This window comes from Agaricus bisporus (assembly GCF_000300575.1).
Source record: "Agaricus bisporus var. bisporus H97 unplaced genomic scaffold AGABI2scaffold_5, whole genome shotgun sequence".
Classification (NCBI taxonomy): Eukaryota; Fungi; Basidiomycota; class Agaricomycetes; order Agaricales; family Agaricaceae; genus Agaricus; species Agaricus bisporus.
Genome location: NW_006267368.1, coordinates 1,762,512 through 1,782,981, shown reverse-complemented (window position 1 = coordinate 1,782,981; position 20,470 = coordinate 1,762,512). Strand labels below are relative to the sequence as shown.

The 20,470-nt window shown below is 46.8% G+C and overlaps 8 protein-coding genes across 8 annotated transcripts; 4 read left to right on the top strand and 4 right to left on the bottom strand.

The window, feature by feature from the left end:
* Positions 1 to 1,760: 1,760 nt before the first annotated feature.
* AGABI2DRAFT_70190 (hypothetical protein) lies at positions 1,761 to 2,936 on the top strand (the record flags this gene model as incomplete). The annotated part of the gene is made up of 5 exons (XM_006461225.1): positions 1,761 to 1,877; positions 1,932 to 2,078; positions 2,130 to 2,393; positions 2,449 to 2,692; positions 2,746 to 2,936. The coding sequence occupies 5 exons, from the start codon at positions 1,761 to 1,763 to the stop codon at positions 2,934 to 2,936; spliced, it is 963 nt and encodes a 320-aa protein (XP_006461288.1).
* Positions 2,937 to 3,035: 99 nt separating this feature from the next.
* AGABI2DRAFT_192815 (hypothetical protein) lies at positions 3,036 to 5,637 on the bottom strand. The gene is made up of 18 exons (XM_006461224.1): positions 5,485 to 5,637; positions 5,395 to 5,427; positions 5,336 to 5,344; positions 5,241 to 5,283; positions 5,132 to 5,194; positions 4,952 to 5,081; positions 4,800 to 4,900; positions 4,653 to 4,746; positions 4,516 to 4,602; positions 4,389 to 4,465; positions 4,224 to 4,338; positions 4,077 to 4,175; positions 3,965 to 4,025; positions 3,882 to 3,916; positions 3,592 to 3,823; positions 3,456 to 3,535; positions 3,270 to 3,402; positions 3,036 to 3,216 (listed from the first exon to the last, which is right to left on the bottom strand). The coding sequence occupies exons 1-18, from the start codon at positions 5,561 to 5,563 to the stop codon at positions 3,173 to 3,175; spliced, it is 1,515 nt and encodes a 504-aa protein (XP_006461287.1). The 5' UTR covers positions 5,564 to 5,637; the 3' UTR covers positions 3,036 to 3,172.
* Positions 5,638 to 5,818: 181 nt separating this feature from the next.
* AGABI2DRAFT_192814 (hypothetical protein) lies at positions 5,819 to 7,479 on the bottom strand. The gene is made up of 9 exons (XM_006461223.1): positions 7,223 to 7,479; positions 7,095 to 7,168; positions 6,974 to 7,046; positions 6,854 to 6,915; positions 6,600 to 6,801; positions 6,392 to 6,553; positions 6,257 to 6,338; positions 6,068 to 6,196; positions 5,819 to 6,015 (listed from the first exon to the last, which is right to left on the bottom strand). The coding sequence occupies exons 1-9, from the start codon at positions 7,415 to 7,417 to the stop codon at positions 5,954 to 5,956; spliced, it is 1,041 nt and encodes a 346-aa protein (XP_006461286.1). The 5' UTR covers positions 7,418 to 7,479; the 3' UTR covers positions 5,819 to 5,953.
* A 920-nt stretch (positions 7,480 to 8,399) lies between these two features.
* AGABI2DRAFT_192813 (hypothetical protein) lies at positions 8,400 to 10,220 on the bottom strand. The gene is made up of 9 exons (XM_006461222.1): positions 9,849 to 10,220; positions 9,723 to 9,796; positions 9,597 to 9,669; positions 9,480 to 9,541; positions 9,226 to 9,427; positions 9,008 to 9,169; positions 8,871 to 8,952; positions 8,692 to 8,820; positions 8,400 to 8,638 (listed from the first exon to the last, which is right to left on the bottom strand). The coding sequence occupies exons 1-9, from the start codon at positions 10,191 to 10,193 to the stop codon at positions 8,577 to 8,579; spliced, it is 1,191 nt and encodes a 396-aa protein (XP_006461285.1). The 5' UTR covers positions 10,194 to 10,220; the 3' UTR covers positions 8,400 to 8,576.
* A 1,024-nt stretch (positions 10,221 to 11,244) lies between these two features.
* Positions 11,245 to 13,539, top strand: AGABI2DRAFT_192811 (hypothetical protein). The gene is made up of 13 exons (XM_006461221.1): positions 11,245 to 11,327; positions 11,380 to 11,412; positions 11,471 to 11,522; positions 11,575 to 11,637; positions 11,691 to 11,921; positions 11,976 to 12,069; positions 12,145 to 12,231; positions 12,284 to 12,360; positions 12,416 to 12,629; positions 12,684 to 12,744; positions 12,795 to 13,135; positions 13,191 to 13,323; positions 13,380 to 13,539. Exons 1-13 carry the CDS (start codon positions 11,252 to 11,254, stop codon positions 13,418 to 13,420), a joined length of 1,503 nt encoding a protein of 500 aa, XP_006461284.1. The 5' UTR covers positions 11,245 to 11,251; the 3' UTR covers positions 13,421 to 13,539.
* A 114-nt stretch (positions 13,540 to 13,653) lies between these two features.
* On the bottom strand, positions 13,654 to 15,295 carry AGABI2DRAFT_118186 (hypothetical protein; the record flags this gene model as incomplete). The annotated part of the gene is made up of 4 exons (XM_006461220.1): positions 13,654 to 13,911; positions 13,970 to 14,684; positions 14,736 to 14,880; positions 14,938 to 15,295. 4 exons carry the CDS (start codon positions 15,293 to 15,295, stop codon positions 13,654 to 13,656), a joined length of 1,476 nt encoding a protein of 491 aa, XP_006461283.1.
* A 395-nt stretch (positions 15,296 to 15,690) lies between these two features.
* Positions 15,691 to 18,691, top strand: AGABI2DRAFT_70406 (hypothetical protein; the record flags this gene model as incomplete). Its single annotated transcript, XM_006461219.1, has 4 exons — positions 15,691 to 16,152; positions 16,204 to 16,791; positions 16,847 to 17,812; positions 17,864 to 18,691. 4 exons carry the CDS (start codon positions 15,691 to 15,693, stop codon positions 18,689 to 18,691), a joined length of 2,844 nt encoding a protein of 947 aa, XP_006461282.1.
* A 464-nt stretch (positions 18,692 to 19,155) lies between these two features.
* On the top strand, positions 19,156 to 19,659 carry AGABI2DRAFT_192810 (hypothetical protein; the record flags this gene model as incomplete). Its single annotated transcript, XM_006461218.1, has 2 exons — positions 19,156 to 19,391; positions 19,446 to 19,659. Coding segments are annotated over exons 1-2 (444 nt in total), but the record flags the coding sequence as incomplete, so codon positions are not given.
* Between the last annotated feature and the right edge of the window lie 811 nt (positions 19,660 to 20,470).

Below are 20,470 nucleotides of genomic sequence, written 5' to 3'. Positions count from 1 at the left end.
CGAAGCATTGCACATATATATAACAACCACCTCCGATTACTCTCTACTATCAATTGCCATACCAAACCGGCGTGATTCGTCACCAGAAAGCGAACAAGAAGTCGACGTTTCGACTTTACGACAATCCATTGCGCTTTCCTTTCTGCTCCTCCTAGCGCCAGCATTGGGTCGCTGGTAACTTGTGTACAGTAATACACCGTGACGGAGAAATTTTGGTCCACGGCAATCTTCTATCCACGTTCCAGGACACCGGGCCTTGAAACTTGCTTCGCACGCGCACTCCGCTCTGCTGCACCTCAGCTTCGACTTATGCCAAGACCTTCACTTCCCCACAGAATGGATCGAGGAAAATATGCCGTAGGACATTGTGCGGGTTTAGAAGCTGCTTCAGGCTTCAAACTTCAAGCTTCATCCTCTATCTACGCTCAGAGTTATGACTTATACTATCCCACCTGAACAACGAGACGAACGATATAGCAAGGGCCGCTGATAGGATAATCAATGGCTTGGTCAATAGCCGCTTGGCAAGTTAATTAAAAGTCAAGTTGTCCCGTTTAAAGCGAGATGCGATATCTTGGCACTCATGAAGGTGCATATCGTCCATTGACGGCTGTGGAAACTAAAATTCACTCGCTTAACATGACTTCATTCCTTATAGCCGTCTTATCATCGTCCGAATCCCACTTCAGCTCGCGTATAATATGATGGATCCACTGAGGAATCAAGCCGCGAAAGTCAAACTTAACACGAGTGTACGGGACCAAATGGCGGCACTCGGAAATCCGTCATTTTTCTCATGAGAAGTCGATTTTCTAACAAGGCCGACAACGCCGTAACCATAGTCATACTATCCGACTGAATGGGTGCAAGGTAAAGAGATTAATTCCTTGCCTTTTTTTCAAGCCTCTATGCCAGAAGTCTCGCTCAAAACGCGACTTGAACGGCGCACTTCTGAATTACCCCGTCGCTCGAAGAAAGCAACTATATCGGAATATATGGGTCATGCTTATCGCAGCGAACGGTACCTCCCTGGACACCCGCGACACCCGCGACTCCTCAACACGCAATATGCAACACCCGTTACAGCCTTGCCAAGCGTAACTCCACGCGAGGGAACCTGAAATGATACATCCACTGGCACCGATTAATTGCCGCCCATGTATCTATTCAGATGGAACATACTCGCTGGGACTAAGGCAGTAGCCCTTGAGCCTTCTTTTCCGGAAGTCGAGGCTCGCAGAGCAGCTGTGAGCCTCCTTATGCCAAGCTGATAGAACCTTCGTTGTTATCTGGCACCTCAAACTCTCGGCGTTCATTTGCAACTGGGAACAAAATCTTGCGTCATACTGGTCGTGTGGGAGCTGGTAGTCAACTGAAACACGGAAGTCCACTGTCTACACAAGGAGATTCCTAGAACTTAGGACTATTTGAATTGCCTTCCTATTTCGCTGTTCTCTATCCCAGTTGTCGGTCCAGTTTTCCGGTGGCATTGCTTCTCTCACATCTTCCGCACTCGGGAACTGGGATACATTACTCTAAATCCGCGCGCTTTCCCTCACTGTACAAACTTGGCACCAGTCTAGGTTCGTATTTCGTATTTATAGTGCTCGAAAGTGAATGCAAATAGTCGTTAACTGCATCCCATCCTCTATTTGTTTCACTATACCGCTAACTGCATCTTCTCAATGCCTGGCGTTGACATCTTCACTAACAATACTGCTGCCGCTGCAGACACCAAAAGTCATGAGTCGAAAGATTATATGATTAATGGTGTCTATAACAATCCCCGCCTCGACCCTAGGAATTATCTTGAAGGGCCTCTCTCTGATAATCCCGCGACTCGTCTCAGACAGATGCTCGCAAGACCCGGAATCGTTGTATGTCACCCTGCTATTTTTTTTGTCAGATCCGCACATTGAAGGGTTTTGTAGGTTGCCCCTGGCATCTGCGACGGGATCAGTGCCAGATGTGCGATTGAAGCTGGCTTCGAGTGCTTGTACCAGTCTGGAGCTGCAACGACTGCTTCCCGTCTGGGACATCCGGATCTGGCTATTGCTACAATGAATGACTTCGTTGAGGTAGGCGACTACCAATTTCGGTAGTGGCACCTATTGACTCTCTACCGACAGGCTGCCCAGACCGTCTGCAGTATCAACCCTACCATGCCCGTCATTGCTGACGCTGACACCGGTTTTGGCGGGCCTATCAATGTTGCGCGTACCGTCAAGTCGTACGCCATGACAGGTGTTGCTGGCCTTCATATTGAAGACCAAGTACAGACAAAACGGTGTGGTCACTTGATGGGCAAGCAAGTCGTATCCCGTGAAGAGTTCGTGACACGGATCCGAGCCGCCGTTCTTGCTCGTGATTCAATTCCTGGAGGATCTGACTTCGTATGGTCCATCTCAAGCACTGTAGTTTCCTTTTTTTTGCTGACATCTATCACAGGTTATTATTGGGCGAACGGATTCAGCGCAAGTGCTTGGCATGGAAGAAGCTATCTACCGACTCCGCTTGGCTGCAGACGCCGGAGCTGATGTTTGCTTCATCGAAGGCGTCAAGACATCTGAGCTTCTGAAGAAGACTGTTGCTGCCCTGGCTCCGAGACCTGTGCTTGTTAACGTTATCTCTGGTGGCCTCACGCCTGCTTTTACTTACCAAGAAGCCGAGGAAATGGGTGCCAAAATCATCAGTAAGCAGCTACCCAATGCTTACCTGAAATTCGCTCAAAAATCTCTTCTGTAGTCTTCTCCCTGGTTTCATGTGTTGCAATGGTGCACGCTGTGCGCGCCGCCATGCACTCTCTTAAAAAGACAGGAACAGATTTCTCTACCGCGCAAGGTATGGACCCGAAGGCATTCTTCCAAGTTATGGGTCTGGATGATGTAGTCGATTTTGATTCTCGTGCCGGCGGATCTGCATTCCAAGAAGTTTGAACTTTCTTGGTATTATAACACCATTTAGCATAGATGAGACGCAATTTATTTACCTTGTTAAGTGCAAGTATCTGTAATATATTCACGCTGAAGCCAAATTCTTCAAACCCAGTCCCATTTGAACCTTCCAAGTGGTAGAGGCACCGAACATAATGGTATCGAAAGCCAAGAGGTATAGATGCACATTATTTACGCAACCCGCCCCATCCTTCGAGTCCAAAGTTAACATTCAATGCTTAAAGCTTGGCACCTCTCAAACGAACACTTTCCATGCCCACATCTAGGATGGATGAGAAAACCGTCGAACGACACGACAGAATGATTGATACGTACAGTTATTCTCGTAGAGTTTATCCCCTGGGACATTAGATGCATGTGATGAGACGTTGGAGGCATCAACCATCTCAGGTACAACATCTTTGATGGTTGGCGCACCCAGTAGCCTGAGGTTCATCTCAAACTCGCCCTATTGACAAGGAGCTTAGAGCAAGTGGAGGACTTAAGAGGAGCAAATCTTACATGAAGTATCTGGAGACCCTTTTCAACTCCCTCTTGGCCATAAGCAGAGAACGCGTACAGAAATGGTCTTCCAATACCCACTAGGAGATACAATCAGCCGACAAGTTTGCAAAAATAACAATCAATTGAAGCTCACCAGCAGTGGCGCCGAGAGCAACGGCTTTAAGAACATCTGTAGCACGTCTAACGCCACCATCAACGAACAACTGAAACTTCTCATTGGGAAACTTGACACCCCGTTTTTCACCCAGCTTCGAGACTACTTCGACAAGAATTTCGATTCCTGACCGCGCAAAGTCAAGCTGGCGTCCACCATGGTTTGACAGAACAATTCCGGCGAGTCCTGCATCATAGGCCATAAGTGCATCCTAAGATACGCGTATTAGTGCCTTATTCCTGGAACTAGATCTACATATGCATGCTGACCTCCCAAGTCTGAACTCCCTTGAGTATCAAGGGCACTGAAACAGTATGAATGAGCCGTCAGCTAAGATAAAATGCTAACGCACTTTTGGTAATGGCCTTGAACCAGCTAATGTCAGCCCACTCAAGGCTGGGATCGATGAAGGACTGTTATAAAATGAGATTAGTTTATCCTGGGAATGAATGACCTCAACGTACACTAATAGCGCGGGCAGCGCCTTGCGAGCGATCGACACCTTCAGACCCACTTTTGGAAACTTCCGAAGGGTCATCCGCCTCGAACTTCATACGCATATCCTGAAAGCGAATCAGAAAATCAGATGACAAGGCCAAGTCAAAGCTAACCTTCTCGCGGCGACCCAACTGGGGAGCATCTACAGTAATGAACAGGCCTTTAATACCCCGTTGTTCTGCATGTTGGACAATGCGCTTGGTAATATTTCGATCGTTGTTGACATATCTATATTAAGTCAGGACGAGAACGGGAATATCATATGTGTTTGGACACACAATTGTAGAAATTGAACTTGGCCCGGTTGGGCTGCATCGACGATTTCGTCGAAGGAGCATGAAGCGAGAGTAGGAATCTAGACTAGCGTCACCTATAATGCATGCAAAGCGAAGTGTACATACATACCATTTGTATGACGCCATGTTTAGCAGCAGCTCTAGTTAGATTGAGTTCTCCTTCCGGATGTCCGAGTTTGCCCAATGCCGTCGCAGTCTCCCAGAAAATCAGCACCGACAGCATCAGATCGAAATAAGCGAACTCACGATATAGACAGGCATGCTTGATGGGTTTCCCAGGATTGTGGTTGACCAGTCGACTTTGGCGACATTGCGAAGAATTCGTGGGCGGAACCATATTCTATAGAATCGTCAGGCCGCGGAAGGAGGTTGCGCATTCGTAGGGACGCTTGCCTGTGGTAAGCAAAATGATTCTCTCGGTTGGTAATTTCGTCATCAGCGGCGGAAGAGTAGTAGGCCCATGCTTTTTCAGCCATGACTAGTCTTGCAATAGCCTGAGTGATGTTGAAGGTTACAATGCTGCAAAAATGACGACCAGAACTTACTTCGAAGTCATGCAAGTTCAGAATTTCGTCAAGGGATGGCCTTGCAGCCACACGCAGTTGTCGCTCCTTCTCTTGGTCCGTAATCTTCACCTCTACTTTCTCGACCGTTTCAGGGTCTACAGGTCCCAGGCTATGAAAGCTGGAGGTAAAAACGTAAACCCATATATCGAGAGTACGCACTGCTTTTCTTTCGGTAGATTAGTTGTAATGGCATCAGGTGGGTGAATGGGATCATATTCCTGACTATGAAGTCGTCAGTCTACGAAGATGTGCAGTGAAAGGCCCTTACGTTGCATCCTTTCCAGCATACTTTAGGATTATTCTGCTACCTCCTACCCCAACAATCAGGTACTGAGAAGTACATTTGTGTTAGGGGATACTAACCGGGGTGATCTAGAGCAGCGAGTGAGCGTCTCTCACATAAGAGAAATATATAGAAGTACCGTCAAGAAATTCCGTAACGTCATAAACGTGCCCTGTTGCATTGAAGCATTTGAATGTTGTTGAAGGATAGAAAATTCGGGCACACATACCATGGACAATAATCCAACAACTGTCACGCGAGTTGTGTAAAGCAACTTCCTTTCCTGAAAGCCTTCCAGACGTAGTCATCTCTAATACGAAGAAGCAGTAGCGTCAAGAGGGGGTATACCTAGGAGAAAACGGAGACTTGAGTGCGAGGGAACAGATGATGCATGTCAATCGTCAATTGAATACCGGCAACCTCCGCTCCGACTCCGATGCCTGCTAATTATAGCCACAGCGGGGATCCGTCGCTCGGATATTAGTTTATCCAGAGGTCATTTTACTACTAGCAGAGAAAAGCAACACGTTCGAGTGCCATTTTTCTCCTCTGGCCTTTTAATTGACTATTTCGCATTTTTTTTTCGCAACCAGGAACGCAGTATGCAGCTGAAGTACAATGTTTCAGACATCTAATTGTTTTGCGTACAAAATAAATATACTAGTAGATCTATGTTCATCACGTACAGTCGCACAATCCTATACCTCGCGGAAAGAAGTACCGCCGGCTTTTGCGTCCAAATCTATGACCTCGTGCAGACCTAGGCTATGGATCAGCGGCAAACTCACTTAATCTCGCGGGAAAATGCTTACCCATGACCTCAAAGAACGCCTTTGGATCCATGCCCTGTGCCGTCGAAAAGTCCGTACCTGTCTCCATCAGATTCTTCATCGCGGCTCTAACGCCATGAACCATGGCAACGCAAGAGACGAGCGAGAAAACTAGCAGGCACGTTCTTCAGCATGCAATTCTCTTCGAAAGATTTGAGAAGTACAACGTACTTATGATTTTGGCGCCCATTTGTTCAGCCTCCCAAGACGTGAAAGATGGTGTCAAGCCACCGGAAATGACGTTGACAAGAACCTATCTCTCAGATAAACAACGTTTCCACAGGATATTCACTACTAGCAACCTACAGGTTTAGGCGCAAGGGCAGCCACAGTTGACTCGAGGAGCGCTTTGGTTTTGACACCCTCTATGAAGCAAACATCGGCACCAGCAGCAGCGGCAAGCTTCAAGCGAGTAACGGCTTCTTCCATACCCAACACCTGAGCGGAATCTGTTCGGCCTATGATAACCTGTAAAGTGTTATTTACAATAATCAATCTCATCAAATAAACTCACGAAATCAGATCCTCCGGGTATGGAATCACGAGCCAGGACAGCAGCACGAATGCGAGTGAGGAACTCTTCTCTAGAAACAACCTGCTTGCCCATCAGATGTCCACAACGTTTTGTCTGTACTTGGTCTTCAATATGAAGGCCAGCAATACCAGCGCTGACGTATTGTTTCACAGTCCTTGCAACATTAGCAGGTCCACCGAAACTGAAAGAATTCCTTGTCAATACTTGATCTGAATTACGGTAAATTGGCTTACCCAGTATCAGCATCCGCGATGACAGGGACTCTAGGGTCGAGACTAGCGACCATATTACCTGCCTATAACGCGACATGAATGATAGTTAGCGACTGGCCGTTCCAGGAAAAATAACCTTACCTCTACAAAATCATTGAGAGTCGCGATAGCGAGGTCTGGTTGACCTAAACGTGAAGCAGTGGTAGCAGCACCACTGAAAACTATGAGCCTCTTCCTCGGTTTCGTGCTCTTTAAAACCCACCTTTGATAGAGACAGTCGAATCCAGCTTCAAGAGCGCAACGAGCGCTGATGCCATCGCAAATACCAGGGGCAACCTTGTGATCGACGTTGAGGGTACTAGGCAATATGGTTGCTGGGTCATCACTCACAACAATACCAGGTCGGGCGAGCATTTGACGCAACCGTGTAGCTGCGTTATCGGATAAAGGTCCTTGCATATAGTTTTTGGGGTCTAGACGAGGGTTATAGTATGGCTTGTCGTTGGATGTGCTGTCGTTTCCCGACGTTGTGGGCGTGGTGTTGGCCACAGGTTCATTACGTTCGAAGTAGTTGGGAGCAGGCATAGTTCCTTTGCCTTAACGGAGAAGTTTTTCGAGAAAGAATAGGAAGGTGTTACTGAGCACACGTTCAAACTGAGGTTTATAAGACACATCTGAGATGATTCACATATGTATCATTAGAGAAGTCAAAGTACTCACCTTATTCCCACCTGATTCCGCAACGCATTGACACCGTTAGCCCGATCATGATGCCAAGAGGGAGAGTCAAACAAACATAGTTAGAACGGAACTGAACTTATGTGCGCCTGCCGTACGACAAGATAAGGGAAAGAAATTGTTCCCTGTGTTGCGTTATGGTCTTGGCAATAGCCAAGATACTCTGTGCATTCCAGAAAGTTGCGACATATGTGCACGATTAAACTGTATCTCGAGATTTGAGTTTAGTCTAAGTCATACCAACTTACCAAGGCCTACTGTATGTCATGCGGTTTTAATGCGGAGAGAGACACAGCCATCGAAGGATCGAGACTTCTAAGAGAAGGAGCCGCGGAGCGGAGGAGACTCAGGAAAGTACCTGCAGACTCTAACCCATCATCATTCATTATATTGAAATCTGAATTCAGGCATTAAATTGATTCCAGCGAGACTAGATTCCAGCTGGCTGTCAACTAAGTGTAAGACATATGATATCCACTCACCATAACACTGAAAGAAGTGTGGTATAAATCTGAGTGCACGTAGTTTCGATCAACGCCGCCTAACTAAATGGTAGTGGACAGATGCCGCTTCTTCGCTTCTCGTCGAAAGCATATGATATGTCCATCCGTTTTGACATAACCACCTAAGGAGAGAATTTTTGTTGTGGTGTGCACATTGCCGAATTTAGTTAAAGAAATTTTGAGTATTTGAATGTTGGAAACATGGGCGGCGATCGCTTAACGTGAAATTTGCTTGGAATGTAGTATTCTGACGGTCCGGATCAATGATTGACCAGGAGTTTCCCAACATCAATGACTTGTTCCCTAGAATCCTTATCAAATGTCATGCAAAATGCTTCTCTATTTAGAATCTAAATTATGAGAAAGGACAGTGAAAAAACAACACGTATCTACGCTAGGATGTTTAGACAAGAGGAAAGAACCAAGTATTTACTTCTAGATTGACAGAGTACATAAAACAATACATGAAAACAATGAATGTGACAGTGCAATGGAAAATCCGATTATATACGTTTGAATGCCGAACCCCCAGCCTTAGCATCGAATTCCACGACCTCGGCCAAGCCTTTAAAAATAGAATCAGTGGTTATTAATAGAGTCCGCTTTGGACGCACTCACCCATTACTTCAAAGAATTGTTTAGGATCCATCCCTTTCGCCGTTGAAAAATCGGTTCCTGTCTTTTTTAGCATTCTCATGGCCTCACGACAGGCATGCACCATCGCAACTGAAGACACGAGAGAAAAGACTGCAAGGACAGGGTCAGTAAGTATTTTTAGGTCTAAACTAAGAACTGACTGATGATCTTGGCTCCCATAGCTTCGGCCTCTTTACTAGTGAAGGAAGGTGTCAAACCGCCAGAAATGACATTGACGAGAACCTAAACGTAACACAACACTTTAGAAGTTGAAATTTTAGAATGATCAGTGACATACAGGTTTAGGCTCCAAAGCTTTGACAGTCTGTTCTAGAAGCTCTTTGGTTCGGACACCTTCAATGAAGCAGACATCGGCACCGGCATCCGCGGCGAGCTTTAGACGTGTGATAGCCTCATCCATACCATGAACTTGAGCGGAATCTGTACGAGCAATGATAACCTACGGAAAAGAGGAAGAGTTAGCCAATGGAACCCAAAGCTCTAGAATAAACTAACGAAATCCGAATTTCCTGGGATAGAATCACGAGCTATCACAGCAGCACGAACACGAGTCAAGAACTCTTCCCGTGAAACAACTTGCTTGCCCATAAGGTGCCCACATCGTTTAGTCTGAACCTGGTCTTCAATGTGCATCGCAGCGACACCGGCCCTGGCGTATTGACACACAGTGCGAGCAACGTTAATAGGCCCCCCAAACCTTTGTAGACAATTAGCAAATTGATGTCAAGGTTGTTAATGAAGAGGCATACCCAGTATCAGCATCTGCGATGACCGGAATAGTGGGCTTTATACCACAATGAATACGTGCCGCCTGAACAACAATGAATTTCAACCTAAGATACTCCGTCTATAGAATGGCGACATACCTTGACGAAATCGTTCATTGTAGCTATCGCAAGGTCTGGCTGTCCCAGCCGTGATGCAGTTGTGGCCGCGCCACTTCAACAGCATCAGTTTACTCAGCTCTCGATGTACGTTTTATGGAACCCTACCTCTGATAGAGACACGTGAAACCAGCTTCCAGAGCACAGCGTACGCTGATGCCATCGCAAACACCTGGCGCAACCTAACCTTCAAGTTAGCGGCATGCATTATATCAAAGGATGAGTAAAACATACAACAATTCCTGGTCGGGCTAGCATCTGCCGAAGCCTTGTAGCGGGGTTTTCTGACAAAGGACCGTGCAAAAAGTTTCGCGGATGTAAACGAGGATTGTCGTATATACTGCGTTCGTCGTCAGAAGAGAAAGCAGAGCGCGAAGGACTGGGAGGTTCAGAAATTTCCGGGGACGATTCGTGGTTGTAACTTTGGCATTCCTTTTCACGACGGTGCAAGTATCCAAGAGCGGGCTTGATAAAGCGGAATAACCGGAGCGTTGTGCCCACAAATAAAGGATGAACGATGAAGTCATATATCCAGGAGAAAAACGTCGATGAGGCGGATTCGGTGGTGGCGGTAGGCATGGTGAGTTCCCAGGTAGGATAGGATCGGAATAGTGCTTGGTAGGCTGGTGGAGTTTTATAATAAATACCATCGCAAAGTCGACAAGTGCTGGGAACCAACGGGGAAACGTTGACAATTCCCGCACCTGCCAAGAAAACGTCCCACAGATTGAAAGCCTGATTTCGAGGAACTAGCAATCCTCAATACTAAGAAAGGGTCTTCGAAATCATAACCTAAACCCATAATGGTTAGCTTGGCATGCGGTGAATTTGAATGCCAAGACAACACCTCGGATCTCGATTCCTCCTTTCATATTTTTTTAAAAAAACGGGTGGCCGAAACGTTTGAGATTGACACTCCCGACGGCGCTAGCATTGGAATGGAGAGTTTCCATCAACGACATCACGGCACTGACTATTTGACCGGGACATAGACGCGCAACATAACGATATGACGAACTGTGACATTCATTTCCTCATGCACGTAACCTTGTGAAAGAGACAAAGGGCCGGAAAGAAAGGCGACAGGGTGTGGAAGACTGGAAGTATCGGAGCGAAAGGATCCGCGGGCGGCGGGCCTTGAACTTTCAAGTTGCGCCGTTAAGGCAGATTTGCGCACGTAGTACTGGAGTTCGTGGCAATCCCTCTCTATCGCCGACTTGGAAAAGCGTCACGACTCGGAGCAGTGTAGAGATTCTATCTTGGTTCTATCCTGGTTCTATCGCTCGAATGCTTGGCAAGAATCCATAACGTGTAAAGCCGCTTCCGCTATGGCACTACAGGACTGTATTGTCCCTGTCACGAAGCACGCGATTTCTGAAGTTTTCTGCCTGGCTTTGGACTCCACGCAAACCCGTTCTTGGCATGCATGACAATCGACAACCTTGCTCCCTCTCTAACGCCGAAACCAATTGCACTAAGGCAATATGTGGAACTTGCGGGTAAACGGGATGGATGGCGTCTTGCACCCATATGTTGATAGTCTGTTAGTGGATCGGCTTCCCTAAACTCTCCGTAAAGACCCTTCAAAAGACGGCGGAAGAACGCACTCGCTTCTTCCAATCTTCCTGAAGAGAAAAATGCCCTTACCGTCCGTCTCAACACAAACAGTCGCCGAGCATAACAGCAGGCAAAGCTGCTGGATTATTGTACACAGTGAGTAACAGGCCCTCGTATGGCTTCGCAGATGACTCACGTAGTCCGATAGGCAAAGTCTACGATGTCACCGACTTCCTGGATGGTACGCCTTGAAAAGCCTGAGTGAGACATAATCCATTCATGGTAACATTATATTCTAGAACACCCAGGAGGAAGCAAAATCATCCTGAAATATGCAGGAGCAGACGCGACGTGAGTTGCAGCTGCTCGTATCCGCCTCGTTTTTGCTTCATGTTTGCTTCAGAGATGCGTACGACCCCATCCATCCTCCCGACGCCATAACAACAAACCTACCAATCGAAAAACAGTAAGCAGTAGTTTTGGCACTATATGCCTCGCACATTTACAACATCTCCTCAGCATCGGTGCAGTCGATCCGCAGACTGTCGTCAAGGTTGCAAAACAGGTCACCGAGGAAGACCGAAGACGACAGGCGATGTTGGACGCTCGTCCTCCTCTTGATGAGATCATAAATCTACACGATCTTGAGGCTGTAGCGAAAGCTGTACTGCCTCCAAAAGCATGGGCATACTATTCCTCTGGAGGTGACGATGAAATCACTATTCGCGAAAACCGCGCATCCTTCCAGAGGTGAAAAATTCTACCCTTTGGTGATAATGCATAGTAATCTTAAGGTGGATCTAGGGTGTGGTTCCGCCCCCGCGTTCTTCGCGATGTCTCCCGTGTCGATTGGTCCACTACGATTCTTGGGCAGAAATCTTCCATGCCCGTATATATCGTAAGTCATAAGAGTTTTCTGCTCCATAATGGAAGCTTCATCTTATTTCTCCACTTTGGCATAAATTGTTAACAGTCTGCAACGGCTCTTGGCAAACTCGGGCATCCCGATGGAGAATTAAATCTTACGCGAGCTGCTGGAAAGCATGGTGTTATTCAGATGGTGCGCCCATACGTTCTTGTCCTTCTCTAGATGTGTATCTAAAGTTTCTTAGATTCCCACCCTTGCTTCATGTTCGTTTGATGAAATTGTCGATGCGGCTCAACCTGGTCAGGCCCAGTTTCTCCAGCTGTAAGCCAAGATCAAAGAAGTATATCTGCACCATGGACTAAGAGTTTTTGGTTAGATACGTCAACCGTGACCGGGAAATCACGAGAAGATACGTGCAACACGCCCAGAAACGGGGTGTCAAAGCTCTGTTCATCACTGTCGATGCGCCTCAACTCGGTCGCCGCGAGAAAGATATGCGTATGAAAGCTGTTGACGATAATGGAACTGCCAAGGTGCAAGATGGGCAATCCGATGTAAAGAAAGACCAAGGTGTTTCAAGAGCCATTAGCGTGCGTTCTTTGACTTGGCCTTCCAGCTCCTTGATAACTAATGCAATCTACCAGTCCTTTATTGATCCTAGCCTGTCTTGGAAGGACATTCCATGGTTTAGAAGTATCACCACCAGTAAGCCTCGCCGTTTTTCCCACTAAACACGGATCATTAACTGCTTTTAGTGCCCATTATCCTTAAGGGTGTCGCAACGCCCGAAGATGCTCTTATGGCATATGATGCTGGAGTCCAAGGCATTGTCCTTAGTAATCATGGAGGGAGGCAACTCGATACCAGTTTTTCGGGTCTTGAAAATCTGCCTCCCATCATTGCTGCCCTCAAAACTCGTGGACCATGGCCGAACCCTAACTTCTCCGTATTCGTCGACGGAGGTGTTAGGCGAGCCAGCGATGTTCTCAAAGCATTAGCTCTTGGTGCTACAGCTGTTGGCGTTGGCCGTGCTTTCATGTACGCTTTCTGTGCATATGGACAAGAGGGCGTGGAAAAGGCTTTCCAACTTCTTAATGTAAGCAATGTGATTAGTTCATTTGGTGGACACAGCATACTGATCACCTTCGTAGGATGAATTTGAGATGAACATGCGACTTGTTGGTGCTCGTAACCTAAGTGAGATTGTTCCCGAGATGGTTGATGCCTCGGCTCTCCATTCTCGAGTCGGATTGTCCCCTCCCGACAATCTATACTTAAACACCTGTGAGTGATATATCTCTTGGTCGGTAATAAAACGCATCCTTAACTCATATCACCAGATCAACCACTTTCCACCGCACAGTTAAAGAACAAGCTGTAATTTAGATTTCAGGAACGACGGCGGCAATTGCTACCGACATGCATACCACTTGAATTATGTCTGTATCTACTATCATCCCCATATATTTTGCTAGATATCTATAGTGGTCTGAGACATTTGAAAGTGAACGTCCCTAGAGTCTACTAGGAAATGACTCGGACGATGAATAATTCAAGCGCGTCATGATGATATGTTTTTCATATTGAAGTAAATTATCTACAATGTCGATCCCATCAACGATACTTGAGGAGCCAAGCAAAGTCAGGATCCTGAAAATCGCTCTCCACAAAGAATTTTGTTTTCCACCGCGGCCACTTCGTAATCTGAATCTCCGGACCGCTTCGGTCAACATCCCGTATTCCACGAGTTAGCCCGATCATTGTCAAGCCTTTCAGCTCCAATGCCAGCTCTTCCACCGATACGGGTAGGCGTTCAGCGGTCCTATAAATGTGAAGGAACCGGATATTTGGCATTGGAGATAGAAAGTCCATCTAAAACGAGTCGTAAAGTCATCAATGATATCGAAAATTGAACGGCGGAGAGACTTACAAGAAGAGCGGCATGACTTCCGGAGTTAGTGTCCCAGGACATAGCAAGGTTAAGAGCTTTGAGACCCAAAGGTAGATATGTCAAAAGATAGGCCAGCATCTCTTGAGTAAGATCTTCATAACCTGTGTGAAGGCCAAAGACTTCGAGGTGACTAAGTTCCTGGATACTCCTGAGGAAAGATGGAAGACTAGGTACAATCATGATGTCCTCAAAAACTCGAAGGTATAAACGACGCAGAGTATTATGCGATTGAAGAAAACTGGTAAGTGAAAGAATATGATCTACGGTGGACCCGTGTCCTGGTGTATGCCATTTGCAAGATAGGCGCAAAGAGTGCAATCTTTGAAAAGTAGTTTCTTTAGGCAGGGTTAGGCATATACGTGCATGAACCTCTCCCACAAACGAGAGGCTTTCAAGGAGGGGGCAATGATGACAGATAAAATCAAGGTTGATTTGATCATCATAATTCCCGCTGATGAGCTCGAGGCAGGTGAGTTGATTGTACACCCAGACAGGTATTCGCTCAACCCAGATGACGTCAATGGCGAGGGCTTGTAAGTGGCGGTGAATGGAAGAGTCAAACTTGAAGCCATTCAGTGTATCTTCAGAGAGCGGTAGCGATGCGGCAAAATCAATATCTGGATGATATACGATGGGGCGGTATTCGAGGAATGTAAGGTTGGGTAACCTATCAAGAATGTCGATACTCAGCCGGCTACGAAGGACTATAAGCGACATGGACGCAATGGGACAGAGGAGCACATACCTCGAATACAGGAGATGTTGTACAGTGGAAGGTACAGCTTGGATGATCTCCGTCAGGACATCTTGGTTGAAGTCATTCGTATCACTCCCATAACAACGAAATGTGCGAAGATTCTTGAGGGTGTCGAGGACCTTGGTCAAGGTGACTGAACGATTCAATCCGCGTCAGAAGGATGGCCTGCATAATCATCTGACACATTCACGTATTTCGAAGATGGCTTGCGATTCTGTAAAGACGACCACTGTCATATCCTTGACAAGGAGCGCAAAGTGTGGGTCATCCAGTATGCGGTGCTGAATTTCCCAAGATCTTCGCATGAGTACATGCTCGGTTTCGAGAGCGAAGTCGGCTTGATGAGTCTCGAGCATATCGAATGTTTCGCTTCCACCTAGAACGTAGAGCCTAACGGAGGAGAAGATGAAAGGGAGGGCAATGTCATGGAAGAATCGCGACACGGAAAGCATGGTCTTTTGGTGAGCTAGAGGTAGCCATGAGATGGCCTGAGACCAGATTTCAGGAGGGATATGCTGCGGGGAAATGGCTGCAGAGAGAGACACCATTGTGTGGCGTTCCCACGAGAAAGTCCCGAGTCGTGTAGTTCAACTCAAGCTCTTTCTGACCTCGATCAGTAGTGTTCGACATTAAATAGCGACAATTCTCAAATGATTATCCTGTTATCGTATTCTTTCCATATTCCTCTTTTTTGTCTCAATGGATGCTATGAATGCCCTTTCGTGATTCGTCAGGGGCAATCCAAGCCCTCAATTCACACTTTCTACTGCGGATAACCGTATTTGTATACGATTCACTTGGGTGCGATAGTAGTTTGCGAGTCAATAACTTTGTTTCTATTTTACTGCGGATCAGATTGCGTTCCCACAGACTACTTTGTCACTTTGCATCGATAAACGACTCACTTATACGCGTCTTACAATGTATCTCTCCTTCCACTCCCATGCCTGCTGCAAAAGCTTCACTGTCTGCAACCAATATCGCTATCTACCATCATCTCAACTGTGACCTTTACCTCTGGAACACCTATAATGATCCTCTAACGAAATCTGAGTCTGCTCAGAGATCGCCTGAATTATCCAAAGCCCAGTACCACCGAGGCGAAGAATGGGAAGCCACTCTACTAGCCTGGCTCGACCGGTCAAATCTCCTCTTGCGGGTGCCGTCATTCCCAACGGAAGCCAGCGATTTAATGGAAAACATTCTCTTGGACGACAGGGACCACTTTTTCATTGCTGGGTTACAGTTTTGGCCCCCTCAAGACGCATTGAATAAGCGTTACGAAGCCCTTGGTTTACCATCCGTCAAATTCGGCTTGGCAAAACCCGACCTCATAGAGATCGTCCGCAAGGATGGCAAGGCAATATGGAAAGTTGTAGACGCCAAAGCTTCAAAAGCTATAAAGGTTCGTCGAAAACGTTGGCCATACATTTTACTAATGCTCATCCGGTTGTAGACATCCCACCACGCCCAGATTTATTTCTATACTCTGTGCTTGAGCTACATCCTTCAACCTAAGTTTTTTCAAGAAGCGCACACCGCTGGAATTTGGCTGCCACCTGCAAATGGCTTTGATGTCGCTAATCCAGACCTCGCTGATATTAAGACCATCGACATCACCCTTCTCTCTTCGTCGCTGGATGCGTTCTTTTTCCGCCAACTCCCTATCATCCTCACCAAGCAGCGGGATCAAGTTCGATGGCATCTGAACCCCGCTTGCAAGTCTTGCAAATTTGCGCATGACTGTGAAGCGGAGACACTTGAGACAGGTCAACTTGGAGTTATTCCTAATCTTTCCATCGATGATATACTCGCCTTGAAGGATCTCCTCTACATTGCTAAAGGCCGCGTAGCAGCGAAATCTTTGACCGACATTGAAGAGCTTCATACGCTCGTTAGCACCAATGGCCTTCTCGACAGACTGGCGGAAGGTAATGCAAGCGTAGTCAAAAAATCAAGGCGATTGCTAGCCATTCCTCGCCTTCGGAAGAGCGCCTCAGTTGTGAGCCCTGTTGTCGAAGCGGCGAGGAGCAAAGAGACACAGGTACGCATGGGGACTACGTTTCAAATCGGCTATTCGTTTGATTCTCGAAATGCAGGTTATCCCGCGATTGAACTACACTTGTCCTTCCAAAGAAGATATAGCTATTGTCATATCACTGGTTGCTGATCCATCCACCGCTGACCAAGGCCTGGGAAGGTTCTGCATTACCGTTCATACTTCAAAGGATTTTCCCGTGCCTCGCATGAGTATTGGTACTAGAGAAGAGCTGGTCGGTGCCTTAGCAAACCTTATTCGATCGATAATTGCTCTCCAAGGGGATTCAAAGTATGGCACAAACCCTACAACTCAGTTCTATGTTTGGTCCTCCAATGAACGGAATGTTCTTCAATCAAGTATCATACATGCCGCTCTGTCTTCCGATTTGAATGCCGACGATGCCCGACTTTGTATCGGTGCCCTTGCCCAGGGCGCTGCACTACTCCAAACCGCATATCAACCTCTTCTGCTGTCAGGCGCGCTTCTTGGATTCCTGTCCAAAAGAAGACGAGTAAAAAAAGAATATCAAGCTTGCTTGGCAAGGATGAACCTGCCCACTACCGGCACTTTGGAAGAATGTCGCAAGCGAGTTGAAGCTGCCATCATACGGCTTAACGAGGAGAAGGATGATTCCTCGAGAATTGGGCGGAAACAACGCGAGCTAGGGCAAATCCCACGCGTAGTTGTATTGAAGAGGGAGGTTGAACGGTTATTTGCATTGCCGCTGGCAGGATACTGGGATCTGGAGGAATGTCATGAAGTGATGCTCTCCGAGAAGGTGACAGATATTTGTCCCTCAGAGGAAGAGGTGTTTGGAGTATACAGGCACGGGACGACCGACGATCTTGAGGCATTACTCAAAAAGCGTAATCATGCGATATACGAGGTTCTCTCCAATATGCGGGAAAGGGCGTGCCCACCAGGCGGCCCCCAGCTGTTGGTCAACGAAGCGAAGGTTTTATCAGTGAATTTTATGGATTTATGTCGAAATGACACTTTACGAAAACTTTTTTACATGCAACAGGTTAGCGTCAAATTTTTTTTGAAAAAGCGCACTCATTAAGGTGTCATCTAGTTTGAAGTTTTAACAAAACTGATGGAGCTCTGGAATTCTCGTATCGATGGTTGTCCCGATGCTCCCGTTCTCGAGTTTCGCAATAGGATAATAGGAGCCCAAGGGAACGAATATGTCTTTAAACTCGTCTCTGGTATTCTTGACATGCCTCCAGATAAGGATCGCCCTTTCTACGACAAGTTGCTTGTCAAGGACATGCCCGAGAGCGAAATGATTGGCACCATTCCTGTAGAAGCACTTTTCGATGACCTCGCCGTCTCCGGTCATGTCTTTCCTCTCAGCCGTTACACCCGGGCCAATTGGGACGCACAAACTTCTGCTGTCCGGGAGCAAATCACAACCGCTGATATCAAGGATATCAAAGCTGTAGGTCAGGAGACCCTGGTGACACTCCACGTATGGAGTACATCACAAGTTCGGCTCGAACTTGGTACTCATTATCGTCTCTCACCGCGATTTATCGATTTCAACACAACGAAGATCTTATCATCGCTCTTTGAAATTGACTTGCAATATGAAACTGGAATCAATACAGATGATAAGCCATTGGTAAATGATCTGGCTCGGGTGCCTTATCTACAGTTAATCCTCGATCCACAATCATATGGACATGTGCCGACGCCAGAGAAGGGTTTGAAAATCGAAGGAGATATACAAAAGCTGTTTAAGGACCTTGAAGGCCTCGGAGAAGCTAGTGCTCGATCTTTGGTGCTAAAACCATCCCAACACAAAGCCGTACAAAGGATTTTGACTAATCGTTTGTCCGTAATCTGGGGTCCACCTGGTGAGCATGAGCCTATTCTATTTTTTTCGCCCTTCAGTACCTGACATAATATGTCCCCTCAGGGACGGGAAAGACGTATACTATTTGTCTCTCCCTGCTCCGACTATTGGAAGTGGAGCGGAGGTTGGACAATTATGATCAAAGGATCATCTTCCTGACAGCGATGACACATGCGGCGATCGATGCGATGCGCGCCAAGCTACTGTTTTTGATGGAGTGCTATCGGACTATCGCGTCGCTTCCGACTGAATGGCTGAACGATGTTAAGGTTGAACATATTCTGAAAGGCAGTGATCATGCTGGACCGTCACACACTCACCTAGTACATATATATGCAGGAACGCTATATCAAGTAAGTTGGTTCCAGTATCTCGTTGATGTTCTTTGATTGATTATGCGACAGTTGTATAATTTCGCCAAAAATCGCAATCTTGAAGTGGACACTCTCGTAGTTGACGAAGCTGGCCAAATTGCTCTTGGCTCGCTATCTCTGGTTATGCGCTCCTTATCGCCGATGGGTCGGCTCATTGTCGCGGGAGATTCGGAACAGCTCGCACCTATTTTAAGTGCTCAATACCCTCAATTGCTTGAACGGTGCCTCTTTGGATCTGTTTTGGACTCCTTGATGTATTCCCGGTTTTCCAAGGCAAAAAGCAAGGAATCTCGGACCGTTAGCGTGGCTGGATCCTCTGATGATGTCATGTCGTCCCAAGGAACGGTGGTGCAGCTGACAGAAAACTTTAGGTTTGTACTTCCTATCATGAGTATCAAAAAATGAATACTGATGGTATTGGCCAGGCTTAACCCCGACCTCGGCGAATTCGTCTCCACGATATATTCGCGTCAGTTCAAGCCCCAAAAGGTCCAAAATAGACAGCTCGCTGTCGCACTCAAGCAAGCGGAAAGTCTTCTTATTCCAGATTTCCCAATATCGAAAATTATCGTAGAGAAAGTTCGTGGATTTTTCGTCTCCCTATCAAGTGTGATGCTACGCAAACCACAAAATCTCCTCAAACCTCCACGACATCAACTCTCGTCCTCGGAAGCTACTGGACTTACGACTAATCTTACTCTCAGTCACCGCCCCATCTCTCTTGCCTTGATCAAGTTGAGAACGTTTAGTATGAGCCATGTTGCATACGAAATGCATGTAAACGGAGAAGCCGCTGTTGCGGCCTGTCTGGTGGAGTACATTCGGAAATGCTCCCCAAATGACGACATTTTTGTTGCGACTCCCCATCGTATTCAGCGCGAAGCCGTCAAGAATGCGTTACAGCAATTTAGAAGGAGCAGTGCGGGGCTGGAAGAGGCATTGGGGAATCTGAAGCTTGGGCCTCATTCAGTCGGTGGACAAGTTACTGTGGATACGGTTGAAAGATTGCAGGGTAAGAATTTTGGCTTTTTGCGCTTTCGGTCAAATTTGAACTTTCTCAACCCCATAGGTTCCGAAGCTGCTTTTGTGATCTGCCTCTTTTCAGTTCCTCAATCTCATACGACGGATCTTGGCTTTTTACTGGAGCGAAGGCGGTTGAATGTCGCGATAAGCAGAGCCAAGTCGTTGTGTATTCTCGTAACGTCAGACGAGGTTTTGAGACCATCTGTGAGGATTTTGGCAAGTGAAGATACGGCGAAGGGTTATGCTTTTTTGAAAGCGTACGAGGAAAGGGCGTGGTCTTATGACTTAGGGGTTGATCTTGACACCTTTCGTGATAGTGCATAATCAGAAAATGCTGGACATGTTGCGGGACCCATGTATAATTATGCACGTGCATATATCTACATTTATATCGACCTTCAAGTCAGAATTTCGAGAGTCGATTTCT